Here is a 14,837-nt window from a genome sequence, read left to right as displayed (position 1 = left end):
GGAGGCTGAGGCAGGAGAATGGCGGGAACCCGGGAGGCGGAGCTTGCAGTGAGCCAAGATGGCGCCACTCACTCCAGCCTGGGCCACAGAGCGAGACGCCGTCTCAAAAATATAAATAAATAAAATAAATAATAAAAATAAAAACCATTACTAGATGAATTTATCCTTGGTGAGCTGATGTGATTTATTGATTGATTTTACTTGAGATTTTTGATACATCCATGATTCAGAAAAATCAAAAGGAAAAAAAAAGCTGGGCATGGTGGCTCACACCTGTAATCCCAGCACTTTGGGAGGCCCAGGTGGACAGATCACAAGGTTAGGAGATTGAGACCAACACGGTGAAACCCCATCTTTACTAAAAATACAAAAAAATTAGCCGGATGTTGTGGCAGGGTGCTATAGTCCCAGCTACTCGGGAGGCTGAGGCAGGAGAATGGCATGAACTCGGGAGGCAGAGGTGGCAGTGAGCTGAGATCGCGCCACTGCACTCCAGCCTGGGCGACAGAGCAAGACTCCGTCTCAAAAAAAAAAAAAAAAATTTGTTTTTTGTAAGTAGCATACAATTGGGTCTTGAGTTTTTTTTTTTTAAACAAGATTGAACATTTTTGTCTTTTAGAATATTTAGACCATTTACATTTAATAAACTTGTGTGGGTGTAAATCTATGATCTTTTATTTTTCTATTAATCTGACCTGTTTCTTTACTTTTTTGCCTTCCTTTAAAAAAATACGTTTCCAGGCTGGGCACAGTGGCTCACGCCTGTAATCCCAACATTTTGGGAGGCTGAGGCAGGTGGATCATGAGGTCAGGAGATCGAGACCATTCTGGCTAACAGGGTGAAACCCCATCTCTACTAAAAATAACAAAACAAATTAGTCAGGCGTGGTGGGGACGCCTGTAGTCCCAGCTATTTGGGAGGCTGAGGCAGGAGAATGGCGTGAACCCAGGAGGCGGAGCTTGCAGTCAGCCGAGATCGCGCCACTGCACTCCAGCCTGGGTAACAGAGCGAGACTCTGTCTCAAAATAAAAAAAAAAAACGTTCTGTTTTATTCTGTTTTCCCCCTGCTCTTGATGTTTTTCATTTGTTTTGGGAAACTCTTGGACAATCTTGAATAATATCTCTTTAAACACTACCTCTGCCCCATTCTCTTTCTCCTTCTGGGATTCCGATTATATGTACAGTGGACCTTTTCACCATATCTCAGATGATTCTTATACTCTTTTCTGTCTTTTCCATCCATTTTCTTTTTCTTTCTTTTTTTTTTTTTTTTGAGACGGAGTCTAGCTCTGTCGTCCAGGCTGGAGTGCAGTGGCCGGATCTCAGCTCACTGCAAGCTCCGCCTCCCGGGTTTACGCCATTCTCCTGCCTCAGCCTCCAGAGTAGCTGGGACTACAGGCGCCCACCACCTCGCCCGGCTAGTTTTTTGTATTTTTTAGTAGAGACGGGGTTTCACTGTGTTAGCCAGGATGGTCTCGATCTCCTGACCTTGTGATCCGCCCGTCTCGGCCTCCCAAAGTGCTGGGATTACAGGCTTGAGCCACCGCGCCCGGCCTTTTTCTTTTTATTTTTTTTGAGACGGAATCTTGCTCTGTTGCCCAGGCTGGAGTGCTGTGGCACGATCTCAGCTCACTGCAACCTCCACTTCCCGGGCTCAAGCAATTCTAAGCCTCCTGAGTAGCTGGGATTACAGGCGCTTGCCACTACTCCCAGCTAATTGTTTGTAATTTTAGTAGAAATGAGGTTTTGCTATGTTGGCCAGGCTGGTCTGAAACTCCTGACCTTAGGTGATCCGCCTGCCTCAGCCTCCCAAAATGCTGGGATTACAGATGTGAGCCACCACACACAGCCCCACCCCCCACTTTTTTTTTTTTGAGACAGAGTCTGGCTGTTTCACCCAGGCTGGTGTGTGCAGTGGCGCAATCTTGGCTCACTGCAACCTCCGCCTCCAGGGTTCAAGCAATTCTCTTGCTTCAGCCTCCTGAGTAGCTGGGACTACAGGCGTGCACCACCACACCCGCCTAATTTTTGTAATTTTAGTAGAGATGGGGTTTGGACCATGTTGGCCAGGCTGGTCTTGAATTCCTAACCTCAGGTGATCCACCCACCTCGGCCTCCCAAAGTGCTGGATCACAGGCATGAGCCACCATGCCCAGCGTGTTCAGTCTTTTGTGATATCACTGGGGAGTGAATGAGTGAAAAAAGCAGGAAATATTTTGGTGGTATTATGAAAATTTTGTATTATTATGAGGGTGCCTTGGAAGGGACCACAGTTTGAGAAATGGCTGCTTCAGGGTACAGCCCTCGGTACCCTTAATGCAAGCCCAGTGGTTAGCCTCATTACCAATATGCTGCTGAACCACCCGTTAGGTTTTATTGTTGTTTTTTGAAACAGGGTCTCACTCTATTCCCCAGGCTGGAGTACAGTGGCTCAATCACTTCATGGCTTACTTCAGCCTCGACCTCCCAGATACAAGTGATCCTCCTGCCTCAGCCTCTCAAGTAGCTGGGACTATAGGAGTGTGCCACCATGCCCAGCCAATTTATTTTTTTGTAGACGTGGGGCCTTACTATGTTACCCAGGCTAGTCTTGAACTCCTGACCTCAGGTGATCCGCCCGCCTTGGCCTCCCAAAGTGCTGGGATTATAGGTGTAAGCCACCGCACCTGGCCTTAAGCCTCTTATTAGCAGCTTTCTGCTTGGTGTCTTAGCCTCTGATGCCCTGCCCCACTTGAAGCTCAGGAGTTGGCCAATTTCACAAGTGCACTGAGTGTGCACCACCCACCTCGCCCTCCTGCACTTATTGTCCTTTGCTTTGACATCACGGCCCCTTGAGTCCAAGCTGCCTTGGTAACCTTGAGCTCCCATTTTGCTTTCCCCACCCAGGGAAGCTGTTGAAAGGTCGAGGTGGCCGTTTTCTGCCCTCCCCATGGGGAAAAGGCAGAGGCCAGAAAGGGCTCCCTCCAGAAACGGCACTTCCCTTCTTTCCAGGAGCTTGATCCCCAAAGTCCTGGCTGCTCTGGTTGGTCACCAGTGCTGCCAACAACTGGTTTATTCTTTTTTTATATTGTATTTGGTTGACATAGTTCATGGCAGGTGTGTCAGTCAGATACAAACATCGCTGGGAGTGGACGGCAGCAACAGTGTTGTTGTTGATGATGTTTTTAAGAGACAGGGTCTCCCTGTGTTTCCCAGGCTTGATTCACAGTCTTGGGCTTAAGCGATCCTCCTGCCTCAGCCTCCTGAGTAGCTGGAGTTACAGGCATGCAATTCCACACCCGCCTAGCACCTAGTTCTTTAACTTGCTTTTTTGGTTAACTTGCTTAATGATTTAACTTGGAGATCTTTCCCCATCTGTTCATAAAGAGCCTCTTCATTCTTTCTCACGTCTGCATGGTCTTTGATGGGTGAGCCATCATTAGTTTAATTAGATGGTTTCCAGTGTGTCGCTACCACGGACAATCTGTAATTATACATGTAAGTTTGTTGATGTATTCATGTATCTGGAGGTTAAATTCCTGTAGTGCCAAATCTTTTATGTAGATAAACACTTGTCATTTTGAGAGCTGTCACCTAATTGCCCTTGGTGGTGTTGTGCCAGTTCACCCTCCTCGCAGCGTGTCTGAGAAGATCAAGCTGGTTTTAGCTGCACAGCCTAGAAGCCGTGGCCAGACCTGGGGGGAGGGGCAGGGCTCTCCCCTTCTATGTCGGCCTTGGCACCAGATGCCAGGTCACACCTGTTTTCTCTCCTAGGACACATTTGACATCCGGATCCTGATGGCCAAGTCTGTCAAGTACACAGTGAACTTCTTAGAAGCCAAAGAAGGAGATTTGCACAGGTACCGGCACCCACACTCCATCCTCCCCGGCCTGCCTCAGGCCGAAGGTCAAGGCCACCGCATCCTGCCGTCCCAGGGCAGGTGGTGGGCGGGGGCCCCGGGCCTCTGCACCTGGCACCCCCTCTTCTCTCTTGGCAGCGCCTGTCTGGCTTCCCCAGCAGCCACTGCCCTTTGCCTTCCAGGATAGAAATCCCATTCAAATTCCACATGCTGCATTCAGGGCTGGTCCATGGCCTGGCTTTCTGGTTTGACGTTGCTTTCATCGGCTCCATGTGAGTGCCACAGAGCAGCCCGTGCTGCCTCCTCCCCACTCCCAGGGATTCCTGCAGCTGCAACCTGACTGGGAGGGTGGAACGTGGCTCCAGGTTCCACTATCCCTTCCAATGGGAGTGAGAGCCTGTCTCAGAGCAAGAGACTGTTGTGGGTGGGGTGTGTGTGTGGTGTGTGTGTGTCCTGTGTCCTGTGTCCCCAGTGTCTGTCCCTCATGGGCCTGTGTCTGTCTCTTGGCACATGTCAGGGTGAGGAGGGATCTCGTGGCTGCAGGTCCCTCGTGTGTACATGTATGCCTGCTCATGTATGTGTCTGGGAATGCCTGGGGGCCAGCCCGTCTCTGCTCCAGGGTCCCAGGGGTCCCTGGCAGAGGGGGCAGGTGCTTGGGGAGGACTCAAGGCATACAAGGTGGTGGCTCCAGTGATGGCGTTGGCCCAGTCAAGTACGTGCCTGTCCCTGCTCCACAGAATGACCGTGTGGCTGTCCACAGCCCCGACAGAGCCCCTGACTCACTGGTACCAGGTGCGGTGCCTGTTCCAGTCACCACTGTTCGCCAAGGCAGGGGACACGCTCTCAGGGACATGTCTGCTTATTGCCAACAAGAGGTGTGACTGCTCCCTGGGGCTGGTGGTGGGGGGCAGGGGTCCATCTGCCCAGCCACTCACACCGCGGCCTGCACCCTCTCCACAGACAGAGCTACGACATCAGTATTGTGGCCCAGGTGGACCAGACCGGCTCTAAGTCCAGTAACCTCCTGGATCTGAAAAACCCCTTCTTCAGGTAGGAGGGGCACCCTACCTGCACAGGGTGGGGGCGCCCTGGCCCTGCAGCCCCCTTGCCCCTGCCCATGGCTCTGTCTCTGTCACAGATACACGGGCACGACACCCTCACCCCCACCCGGCTCCCACTACACATCTCCCTCGGAAAACATGTGGAACACGGGCAGCACCTACAACCTCAGCAGCGGGATGGCCGTGGCAGGTGAGCAGGGCACGCCCCAGTGCCCAGCCAACCCGGGAGGCCGCCCTCACTGCAGGCCTGGCCCCTGTGCCTCCAGCCCTGACGTCTCCCTCTCTGGGCACAGGGATGCCGACCGCCTACGACCTGAGCAGTGTTATTGCCAGTGGCTCCAGCGTGGGCCACAACAACCTGATTCCTTTAGGTGAGTGTCCCCCAGGGCCAGGGGCAGCAGAGAGCCGTGCCCAGGACTGCCCAGAGGCCGAGAAGGGCCTGTGGCAACCAGGGTCGGCCTGTGCTTGGTCCTTTCGCCTTTTCCTCTTCTAGGGGGCTCTCGGCCGAGGCCCTCCGTCCTCTCTGCCTCGCTCTGCAGCCTGCTGCTGCGCATGGGCTGGGTGGCTGGGGGCGGTGACGCCGTCTCCCTTCCTTCTTTCCTCCCTCTTGCTGCGCAGCCAACACGGGGATTGTCAATCACACCCACTCCCGGATGGGCTCCATAATGAGCACGGGGATTGTCCAAGGTAATGAGGGTGGCAGGGGCAGGGCCCGTGGGGGCCGAGCTAGCGTGTGAGTCACCATCCTCTGTCCGGCCGCCCGCCTGCCCTCTTGCCTGCCCTTTCTCTCTCTCTCTCTGACTCTGCCTGGGGGTGGGTGGGCCAGGGCAGCCCCTCACTGCCATCGCCTGCCCCACAGGGTCCTCCGGCGCCCAGGGCAGCGGTGGTGGCGGCACCAGTGCCCACTATGCAGTCAACAGCCAGTTCACCATGGGCGGCCCTGCCATCTCCATGGCGTCGCCCATGTCCATCCCGACCAACACCATGCACTACGGGAGCTAGGGGCCTGCCCCGCGGACTGACAGCACCAGGAAACCAAATGATGTCCCCGCCCGCCCCCCCCCGCCGGGCGGCTTTCCCCCTTGTACTGGAGAAGCCCGAACACCCGGTCACAGCCCTCTTTGCTATGGGAACTGGGACACTTTTTTACACGATGTTGCCGCCATCCCCACCCTAATCCCCACCTCCCAGCCCTGAGCGTGTGTCGCTGCCATATTTTACACAAAATCATGTCGTGGGAGCCCCTGTCCCCTTCCTGCCCGCTCCACCCTGACCTGGGATTGTCATCTGTTGGAACAGGCGCCATGGGGCCTGCCAGCCCTGCCTGTCAGGTCCCTTAGCACCTGTTCCCCTGCCTGTCTCCAGTGGGAAGGTAGCCTGGCCAGGCGGGGCCTCCCCTTCGACGACCAGGCCTTGGTCACAACGGACGTGACATGCTGCTTTTTTTAATTTTATTTTTTTACGAAAAGAACCAGTGTCAATCCGCAGACCCTCTGTGAAGCCAGGCCGGCCGGGCCGAGCCAGCAGCCCCTCTCCCTAGACTCAGAGGCGCCATGGGGAGGGGTGGCCCCGCCGAGGCTTCAGGGGCCCCCTCCCCACCAAAGGGTTCACCTCACACTTGAATGTACAACCCACCCCACTGTCGGGAAGGCCTCCGTCCTCGGCCCCTGCCTCTTGCTGCTGTCCTGTCCCCGAGCCCCTGCAGTCCCCCCAGCACCCCCCAACCCAGAGTTAGAGCAGGTGGCTGCAGGCCTTGGGCCCGGAGGGAAGGCCACTGCCGGCCACTTGGGGCAGACACAGACACCTCAGAGATCTGTCACGGAAGGCGTCCTTTTTCCTTGTAGCTAATGTTAGGCCTGAGTAGCTCCCCTCCATCCTTGTAGACGCTCCAGTCCCTACTACTGTGACGGCATTTCCGTCCCTCCCCTGCCTGGGAAGGGACCTTGCAGGGACCTCTCCCTCCAGAAAAAAAAAAAAAGAAAAAGAAAGAAAAAATAAACAAGGAAACGTGTTGCAGCACAGGCAGTTTTCTTCTCCTTCTGCTCCCCTGTTTCTGACACCCCCAAACTCAGATGCTGGAGCTCAGGCCCGGACCCAGGCCCGCCATGTGTGCACCCAGGCAAGAGCGGGTGCTGTCCAGGCTGGAGCGCCCCCTTGGCTCTCTCTCCTGTCCAGGGGAGCCATGAGAGGGAAAGCAGGTGGCCCAGGGGGATATGGGGGCCCCAGCCCTGTCCCAAAGCTCCCTGCTCGGCTGCCCCTCTCCCGCCTTTATATAAATTCTCTGAATCACCTTTGCATAGAAAATAAAAGTGTTTGCTTTGTAAGAAAAGTCTGGAAAGTAGCAGAGTCATCTCAAGGTGTCAAGGGAGCCTTCAGTCATCATCTGGGGGGCAGGACAGGCAGAGGGGTTGGTCCACTTAGGTGTTGCCTGAAAGAAAGAATTGTCTGGGAGTGTCCCCAGAACCTCTCACCTTGACTGGGGGTGGGAGGGCAGCCCCCTTAGCCCAGCTGGGAACAGTCCTTACCTGTGGGACCCAGGCCTTTCTAGGAGGGGGCCATGGACTGTGGCAGGGTAGGGGGCAGCGGGATGTTTGAGGGCAGAGATGTGATTTGGGGTGGAGGAGCCACGTTCTCCGGAGGCAGTGACTGGAAGAAGTACAACTGCACAAGACCCCTGGGGTCAGAGGCAGGGCCAGCCCACACACCCCCAGCCCCTCAGCCCTACCTGTGGCCACCCCAGACCCGTACCTTACAGCCCACGGCCAGGAGTGCGTGGAGCAGCACAACCGCAGACAGCAGCACCATGGCCACCAGCCTGGTGTCCTCACGGACCACAGGCCAGAGGGTGAATACCAGCCCGGTGGCCGACAGGCCCAGGGCCAGTGCCCCAAAGAGCCACTGCAGCCAAGGCACAGGGATGAGCCACAGGACCTGGGAGCAACACGGCGGCAGGTGACCATGCCAGTCCCCACAGCCACCACCCACTCCGCACCAGGCCACCCTCACCATCATGGGAATGAGGCAGCAGGTGACCATGCCAGTCCCCACAGCCACCACCCACTCCGCACCCGGCCACCCTCACCATCATGGGAATGAGGCAGCAGGTGACCGTGCCAGTGTCCCCACACAGCCACCACCCACTCCGTGCCAGGCCACACTCACCACCATGGGGATGAAGACGAAGAGAGAGTAGCCGTAGACGCACACGGTCTCCAGGAAGGTGTAGGGCCCCATGCGCTCCCGGACACCCTTGCGCCACCGCAGAAAACCCCACAGGGCCAGGGGCACCAGCCACGCGTAGCAGTAGATGCTGATGCCTGCCACGGTCACTGGAGGCAAGGTAAGCAGTCACCCCCTGCCCCCCTGGGGCCCTGCCAGGCATCAGGCCTGCCCGCCTGCTTACCCTTGTGGAACTGGGGGCTGTAGTGGATGGAGGGGTCTCTCCTCTGGGCCAGCACCAGCGTCAAGTTGCCAGTGACAGCCAAGACGAAGGCCAACGTGGCACAGATCCAGAAGGGGCCTGAGGATGGGGGGCACAGTCAGAGTCCCGGGCCCTGCACTCTCAGGACAGGCAGACAGATGTGTCCTGACTGAACTGTGCTGAGACCCCAGCCTCTTCCTAAGCACCTTGCCTGACTCACCAGGTCACGGGGGGCCTCCTGGTGGCTGAGCCCAGTGCTGGCTCTCAGTTCATCCCCCTCCCAGAAACACTGAGGACTGCACACCTTGGTCTGTGTCTCACCTCATTGGTGCCAATTCCTCAACCCCTGTCACCTCCTCTTTGACTGTGTGACCCCTTCAGCCATGGGGAGCAGCCGGGCCCGTCCTCGGCCCCTTCCATGTCTGCATTCACCCCTGGTGTGACCTCCTTCAAGCCCAGGGCCTTATCCCTCCTCTAGAGCCCAGGGCTCTGCCCTGAGCACTGCAGGCTCCAGTTCAAGCTCCCAGGTGGGCATCTGCGGCTTCACCCATGCCCTGGTGCTCTGCCCTCACTGCCCAGCTGGTCCTGTGGATAAGTGGCAACTCTATCTAGGCAGAAATCCCTAGAGCCTGCCTTGGCTCCTACCCTCCCACTCCCCCACCCCCATCTATCTAGCCGCAAAGCCAGTCGCTTCTACTTCCCCAGCATGTTCCAGAACCCAGTGCCGCTCTCCACATCCACAGTCCCCACCATGTGGCCGCCTCCATCCCAGCCTCCTGGCTTCTGCCCCCCCAACCCATGATGACGAGAGGGACCCTCAGAAAACATAAAGATCCATTCTCGGCCAGCTACAGTGACTCACGCCTTTAATTCCAGCACTTAGGGAGGCTGAGGCGGGTGGATCACCTGAGGTCAGGAGTTTGAGATGAGCCTGGCTAACACGGTGAAACTCCATCCCTACTAAAAACATAAAAATTAGCCGGGCATGGTGGTGCGTGCCTGTAATCTCAGCCACTCAGGAGGCTGAAGCAGGAGAATCGCTTGAATGCGGGAGGCGAAGATTGCAGTGAGCTGAGATCGCATCACTGCACTCCAGCCTGGGTGACAGAGTGAGACTCTTTTCCAAAGAAAAAAAAAAAGATCCCTTCTTGCCACAGCATGTGAGGCCTGTGTGATCCGTCCCCCGACCTGTGACCTCCCTGCAGCTCATTTGCTTCAGTGGTAATGCCACCCTGCAGTTCATGCAAGTTCCTGCCATGAAACTTATGCTGTTTCTGGAACCCTCTTTTCCTAGATCTCCCCTACCCCTCCTGTTGCCAACAAGGCTCATTCCCTCACCCTGCTCAGGGAGGCCTGCCCTCCTGCACCCTGCAAAACAGCAAGGTCGCTCCTCTTACATGTTCTCTACCCGCCAGCCTCTGCAGTCCTTCATGTCTCTGTCTCCCTGAACAGCAGGTAAGTCACACTCTCTGAGTGACTCATTTGTCCTCAGCTGTACACTGGCGTCTGCAGCTCAGGTCACATTTGTTGAGTGATCCATCAAGGAACCGAATGCACCTCACTCACCATACAGATCCGGCCGGTTCCGCAGATGGTGCCGCACAAAGTTGTGGCCAGGCCGGGGCAACAGTGAGCCTTTGATCCGGTTCAGGACCTGGGGGCAAGGCTGAGGTCAAGGATGGAGGCCTGCCAGGAGCTTCTCCCTTGTCCTGAGAGGCTCCTTCCCTGCTGACCTCCACCCTCCTCTCTCCATGCCCCACCTGAAAGAACTCAGCCTTTCCCTCTTTTTTTTTTTTTTTTTTTTAGACACAGTCTCACTCTGTCGGCCAGGCTGGATAGAGTGCAGTGACATGATCTCCGCTCACTGCAGCCTCTGCTTCCTGGGCTCAAGCAACTCTCCTGGCTCAGCCACCTGAGTACTGGAATTACAGGTGTGAGTCACCAAGCCCGACTAATTTTTGTATTTTTAGTAGAGACAGGGTTTCGCCATGTTGACCAGGCTGGTCTCGAACTCCTGACCTCAGATAATATGCCCACCTCAGCCTCCCAAAGTATTACTATTACAGGTGTGAGCCACCATGCCCAGCCCCCTCTTGTTTTTGTTTTGAGACGGAGTCTCGCTCTGTCACCCAGGCTGGAGTGTAGGGGTGCCATCTCAGCTCACTGTGAGCTCCGCCTCCCGGATTCACGCCATTCTCCTGCCTCAGCCTCCCAAGTAGCAGTGACTACAGGCGCCCGCCACTGTGCTCAGACAATTTTTTGTATTTGTAGTAGAGACGGGGTTTCACCATTTTAGCCAGGATGGTCTTGAACTCCTGAGCTCAGGTGATCTGCCCACCTCGGTCCCCCGAAGTGCTGGGATTACAGGCGGGAGCTACTGCCCCCGGCCCATCTTTGGTCTTCTGCACATGCTGTTCCCTTTGCCTGGAACATACTTCAGCTCCCCTCCCCCATTCCCCGGGGAAGCGTTCCTTCTCCTTTAGGTTTCAGCCAATTCCTCACCTCCACGAGGTCTTTCTCTAACCCACGAGATTGTGTGTGTCCCCTGTGTTCCTACAGTCCCGATCCATAACCAGTCCCACCATAACCCTTTGAGAGCACCACAGTTCCTTCACCAGCACTCGCCATCACCAGCACCCTGCCCAGGGAAAGTGTGGCTGAACCCTGAGCGTAACTCTGAGCCCCGCCCCACCTGCCTCCCCAGGCCTGACCTGTGAGGTGTCCACGTCAAAGAAGCTCTGATAGTAGCTGAAGGTCCAGAATCCGGGCTGCTGCTGCTGCTTCTCCTGCAGGAGCTGCACATTGCGGGCATTCAGTGCCTGCCCCGACAGCCTGGATCAGCCGGGGGCTGCCCAGAGGCAGGACACAGGGACTCACCGCGGCCTTGTCACTTTCCTCCTCTACCTCATCCTCGGCTCCATAGCTGCCACCTGAGCCCACGGCCACAGCCACGTGCCCTTGTGGGGTCAGCTGATCACTTCTGCTGGTTGTGGCTGCATCCGGGGTCTCAGCCAGAAGATTAGTGGCCTCCTCGAATTCTGTGGAGGAGGGATATGGGACACACGCACGCTTGAGGGGTGGAAAGAATTCGACTCCGCTCCAGCCAAGTCAATGCTCATCTGGGGGCGGACGCTCTGCTGAGCCATTGATCTCCCCCAAGGTGGGGCCCAACTTCCTCAGTTTGGAGGCATCCGGAGGGCGTCTGTTCCCTTCCTCCTAAAGTGGAACTGCAACTTAGGGTTGGCCCTGGGATGGGGTCAGGGTCTGGGGACATGAGGCTCGGGTTTGAGGTCTGAGTTCAGGGCGGGGGCGGGGTTCGAGTCAGGGATGGGTCTCACTCCTGGGTCAGGGTTCACAGCCGCCTAGGGTTCGGGGTAGAGAAGTTGGAAGCCGCACGGGAGGGAGGTTCTGGCAAGGGGCGGGAGTAGGAGATCCGGCCTCGTCGGGGCCGCACTCACCGTGGAAGGCCAGGTCGTCAGCCGATGCCATGGTCGTTCAGGGGCGCCTTCGCATCCCTCGCTGAGGACAGAGACCGGTCAGGCACGCTCCCCCCACGCCCCCACGCCAGTCCCTCGGCCCCCAGCCCTACCTGGCGGCCAGCTGCACCCACGGAGTCTTGAGCTCGTCCCCCCGTCGCCACAGGTGCGCTCCGTCCCCCTCACCGGAGGCCACCTGGGCCGGCGTGGCTAGGGCTCTCTGCGACTGCGCAGTTTGCCTACCCGTCAGAGTCTACCCGACTCGGATCGGACAGCAACATCCGGCGCCGGTCCTCTTTCTATCCTTTCCCGTTGGGAAGCCACTTCCGGTAAAGTTGGCGCTTGCGCAGAAGAGCCTCCCGGGCTCTTAACTTCGGGTATCAAGAGTTTCTTCCCGGAGCAAGGACCCCCAAGACGGAAGAGGATGGCCGCGGCGGCTCTGAGGAGATTTTGGTCCCGACGCCGCGCAGAGGCGGGCGACGGTGCAGCGGCGAAGCCGGGAGTGTGGGCGCGGCTGGGTGAGTAGCTGCGGAAGGCGGTAGGGTGGGTGGCCGCCGCGGCCGGATCACTCTTACCGCGCTCCTCTCCCCTCAGGGTCCTGGGCCCGCGCGCTGCTCCGGGACTACGCCGAGGCCTGCAGGGACGCGGCGGCGGCGGCTAGTGCCCGGCCGGGGCGCGCGGCCGTGTATGTGGGGCTGCTGGGCGGCGCGGCGGCCTGCTTCACGCTGGCGCCGAGCGAGGGTGCTTTCGAGGAGGCGCTGCTGGAGGCGTCGGGGACCCTCCTGCTGCTGGCGCCGGCCACCCGCAACCGCGAGTCCGAAGCCTTCGTGCAGCGGCTGCTCTGGCTGCGGGGCTGTGGCCGCCTGCGCCACGTCAACCTGGGGCTCTGCTCCCTGGTGTACGAGGCGCCCTTCGACGCCCAGGCCAGCCTCTACCAGGCGCGCTGCCGCTACCTGCAGCCCCGCTGGACCGACTTCCCCGGCCGGGTCCTGGACGTGGGCTTCGTGGGTCGCTGGTGGGTGCTGGGGGCCCGGATGCACGACTGCGACATCAACGACGACGAATTCCTGCACCTGCCGGCGCATTTGCGGGTGGTCGGGCCGCAGCAGCTGCATTCCGAGACCAACGAGCGGCTCTTCGATGAGAAGTACAAGCCTGTCGTGCTCACCGACGATCAGGTGGACCAGGCGCTGTGGGAGGAGCAGCTCTTGCAGAAGGAAAAAAAGGACAGGCTCGCCCTGAGCCAGGCCCACTCGCTGGTGCCGACGGAGGCCCCGAGATGAAACCCTGAGGCCCCCGAGTCCTGGCCAACTGCTTGCCTGGGGTAGTGCAGCTGTGAGTGTGCCTCACCTGCAGAACAGCTGAGACACATGATGTGCAAAGTGTTTTCTCACTGGATTTGCGCAAGTTTGGGGAGCCTTTCTGCCCCCCCGTCTTTGTTCTGTATTAGCTGAAGCTAATTCCGAGCCACCTTGGTCCAGGAGTTGGGACAGCAGAACGACTTGACACATGTTCATCACTGGCAGAGCTGGTCATGAACCTTTTATATAAGCCTTTTTCATTGGGCCTCAGAGGCCCTCCTTAAAGAGGTACCACACTGGTCAGGTGACTTGCAAACTCTTCTAAGACCACTTAGATTTTCTTTTTAAAGTTTGGGTTGTGGCCTGGCGTGGTGGTGCATGTCTGTAATCCCAGCATTTTGCAGATTGAGGCAAGAGGATCACTTGAGGCCAGCCCGAGTAACACAGCAAGACTCCGACGCTACAAAACAGAATAATAATTAACTAAATAAAATTTGAGCTGAAATGTTTTTATTCTATGATCTATTCTCTCTCGTTTTGTTTTGGTTTTTTTTGTTTGCTTTTGTTTTTGGTTTTTTGAGACAGGGTCTTGCTCTGTCTCCCCGTCTGGAGTGCAGTGGCGCCATCTCGGCTCACTGCAACCTCTGCCTACCAGGTTCAAGCGCTTCTCCTGCCTCAGCCTCCGGAGTAACTGGGATTACAGGCATGTGCCAACACGCCCGGCAAATTGTTGTATTTTTAATAGAGATGGGGTTTCACTGTGTTGGCCAGGCTGGTCTTGAACTCCTGACTTAAGGTGATCCGCCTGCCTTGCACCCCCAAAGTGCTGGGATTATAGGAGTGAACCACCACACCCGGCCTTTCATTTTGATAAGTAACATTTTTGCCATTCCCAGCTCTTTGGGAGGCTGAGGTAGGAGGATTGCTTGAGATCAGGAGTTCAAGACCAGTTTAGGCAACATAGTGAGACCTTTCTCAAAAACTAAAATATTTGGAAGGGTAAAGCAGGCGAATCACTTGAGCCTAGGAGTTCAACACCAGCCTGGGCAAGATGGTGAAACCCTGTCTCTACAAAAAATAGAAAAATTTACCAAAGGTGTTGAATGAGAATTGAAAATATATATACGTAGAAAAATTAGCCAGACATAGTGGACCATGTCTGTAGTCCCAGCTAGTTGGAAGGCTGAGGTGGGAGGATCACCTGAGCCTGGGAGTTCAATGCTGCATTGAGCCATGATGGTGCCACTGCACTCCAGCCTGGACAACAGAGTGAAACTCTGTCTCAAAAAGTAAAATAAGTGGCTGGGCATGGTGGCTCAAGCCTGTAATCCCAGCACTTCGGGAGGCCGAGGCAGCTGAATCACGACATCAGGAGATCGAGACCATCCTGGCTAGCATGGTGAAACCCCATCTCTACTAAAAATTCAAAAAATTAGCCGGGCATGGTGGCGGGTGCCTGTAGTCCCAGCTACTCAGGAGGCTGAGGCAGGAGAATGGCGTGAATCCGGGAGGTGGAGCTTGCAGTGACCGAGATTGCACCACTGCACTCCAGCCTGGGTGACGAGTGAGACTCCGTCTCAAAAAAATAAATAACATTTTTGTTTTTTTAAAGTTTTTATTTTTAAATATAGTCTTAAAGAAAATTGGAAAAATAATAGAGACTGGTTTTTTGGAGACAGAGTTTTGCTCTTGTTGCCCAGGCTGGAGTGCAATGGCGCAATCTCAGCTCACCCCAACC

At 56.4% G+C, this 14,837-nt stretch overlaps 3 protein-coding genes across 4 annotated transcripts in view; 2 read left to right on the top strand and 1 right to left on the bottom strand.

Moving 5' to 3' along the window:
• The window catches only part of CARM1 (coactivator-associated arginine methyltransferase 1), a 31,529-nt gene extending 24,296 nt beyond the window's left edge, over nucleotides 1–7,233 (top strand). The window contains exons 8-15 of the mRNA XM_011954954.1: nucleotides 3,755–3,840; nucleotides 4,023–4,112; nucleotides 4,578–4,715; nucleotides 4,801–4,890; nucleotides 4,979–5,091; nucleotides 5,195–5,272; nucleotides 5,520–5,588; nucleotides 5,761–7,233. Of these exons, the coding sequence (XP_011810344.1) occupies nucleotides 3,755–3,840; nucleotides 4,023–4,112; nucleotides 4,578–4,715; nucleotides 4,801–4,890; nucleotides 4,979–5,091; nucleotides 5,195–5,272; nucleotides 5,520–5,588; nucleotides 5,761–5,903 (807 nt within the window). The 3' untranslated portion in view covers nucleotides 5,904–7,233. The remainder of the gene's footprint in view (nucleotides 1–3,754; nucleotides 3,841–4,022; nucleotides 4,113–4,577; nucleotides 4,716–4,800; nucleotides 4,891–4,978; nucleotides 5,092–5,194; nucleotides 5,273–5,519; nucleotides 5,589–5,760) is intronic.
• Nucleotides 6,339–12,391, bottom strand: YIPF2 (Yip1 domain family, member 2). 2 transcript variants are annotated; one of them, XM_011954828.1, is made up of 10 exons: nucleotides 11,912–12,071; nucleotides 11,781–11,841; nucleotides 11,200–11,360; nucleotides 11,034–11,117; nucleotides 9,889–9,976; nucleotides 8,305–8,421; nucleotides 8,064–8,230; nucleotides 7,650–7,832; nucleotides 7,427–7,562; nucleotides 6,339–7,346 (listed from the first exon to the last, which is right to left on the bottom strand). In XM_011954828.1, the coding sequence occupies exons 2-9, from the start codon at nucleotides 11,809–11,811 to the stop codon at nucleotides 7,446–7,448; spliced, it is 948 nt and encodes a 315-aa protein (XP_011810218.1). In that variant the 5' UTR covers nucleotides 11,812–11,841; nucleotides 11,912–12,071; the 3' UTR covers nucleotides 6,339–7,346; nucleotides 7,427–7,445. The 2 variants fall into 2 exon arrangements, with proteins under 2 accessions (XP_011810218.1, XP_011810219.1); XM_011954829.1 differs by having other exon boundaries at nucleotides 6,836–7,329; nucleotides 11,985–12,391.
• LOC105520853 (chromosome unknown open reading frame, human C19orf52) lies at nucleotides 12,140–13,617 on the top strand. Its single transcript, XM_011954830.1, has 2 exons — nucleotides 12,140–12,316; nucleotides 12,393–13,617. The coding sequence occupies exons 1-2, from the start codon at nucleotides 12,223–12,225 to the stop codon at nucleotides 13,079–13,081; spliced, it is 783 nt and encodes a 260-aa protein (XP_011810220.1). The 5' UTR covers nucleotides 12,140–12,222; the 3' UTR covers nucleotides 13,082–13,617.
• Nucleotides 13,618–14,837: the final 1,220 nt, after the last annotated feature.

Source organism: Colobus angolensis, unplaced genomic scaffold, assembly GCF_000951035.1.
Source record: "Colobus angolensis palliatus isolate OR3802 unplaced genomic scaffold, Cang.pa_1.0 Scaffold39, whole genome shotgun sequence".
NCBI classification, from domain to species: Eukaryota; Metazoa; Chordata; class Mammalia; order Primates; family Cercopithecidae; genus Colobus; species Colobus angolensis.
This window is presented reverse-complemented; position numbering and strand designations above follow the sequence as displayed.

Excerpts from the sequence above, each read along its gene's own strand:
- YIPF2 (XM_011954829.1), bottom strand. The coding sequence starts at position 11,811 with ATGGCATCGGCTGACGACCTGGCCTTCCACG. Across the intron at positions 11,361-11,780 it reads TGACGACCTGGCCTTCCACG|AATTCGAGGAGGCCACTAAT; the intron begins GTGAGTGCGGCC and ends CCTCCTCCACAG. Across the intron at positions 8,422-9,888 it reads GAACCGGCCGGATCTGTATG|GCCCCTTCTGGATCTGTGCC; the intron begins GTGAGTGAGGTG and ends CCCCATCCTCAG.
- LOC105520853 (XM_011954830.1), top strand. The coding sequence starts at position 12,223 with ATGGCCGCGGCGGCTCTGAGGAGATTTTGGTCCCGACGCCGCGCAGAG. Across the intron at positions 12,317-12,392 it reads GGGAGTGTGGGCGCGGCTGG|GGTCCTGGGCCCGCGCGCTG; the intron begins GTGAGTAGCTGC and ends CTCTCCCCTCAG.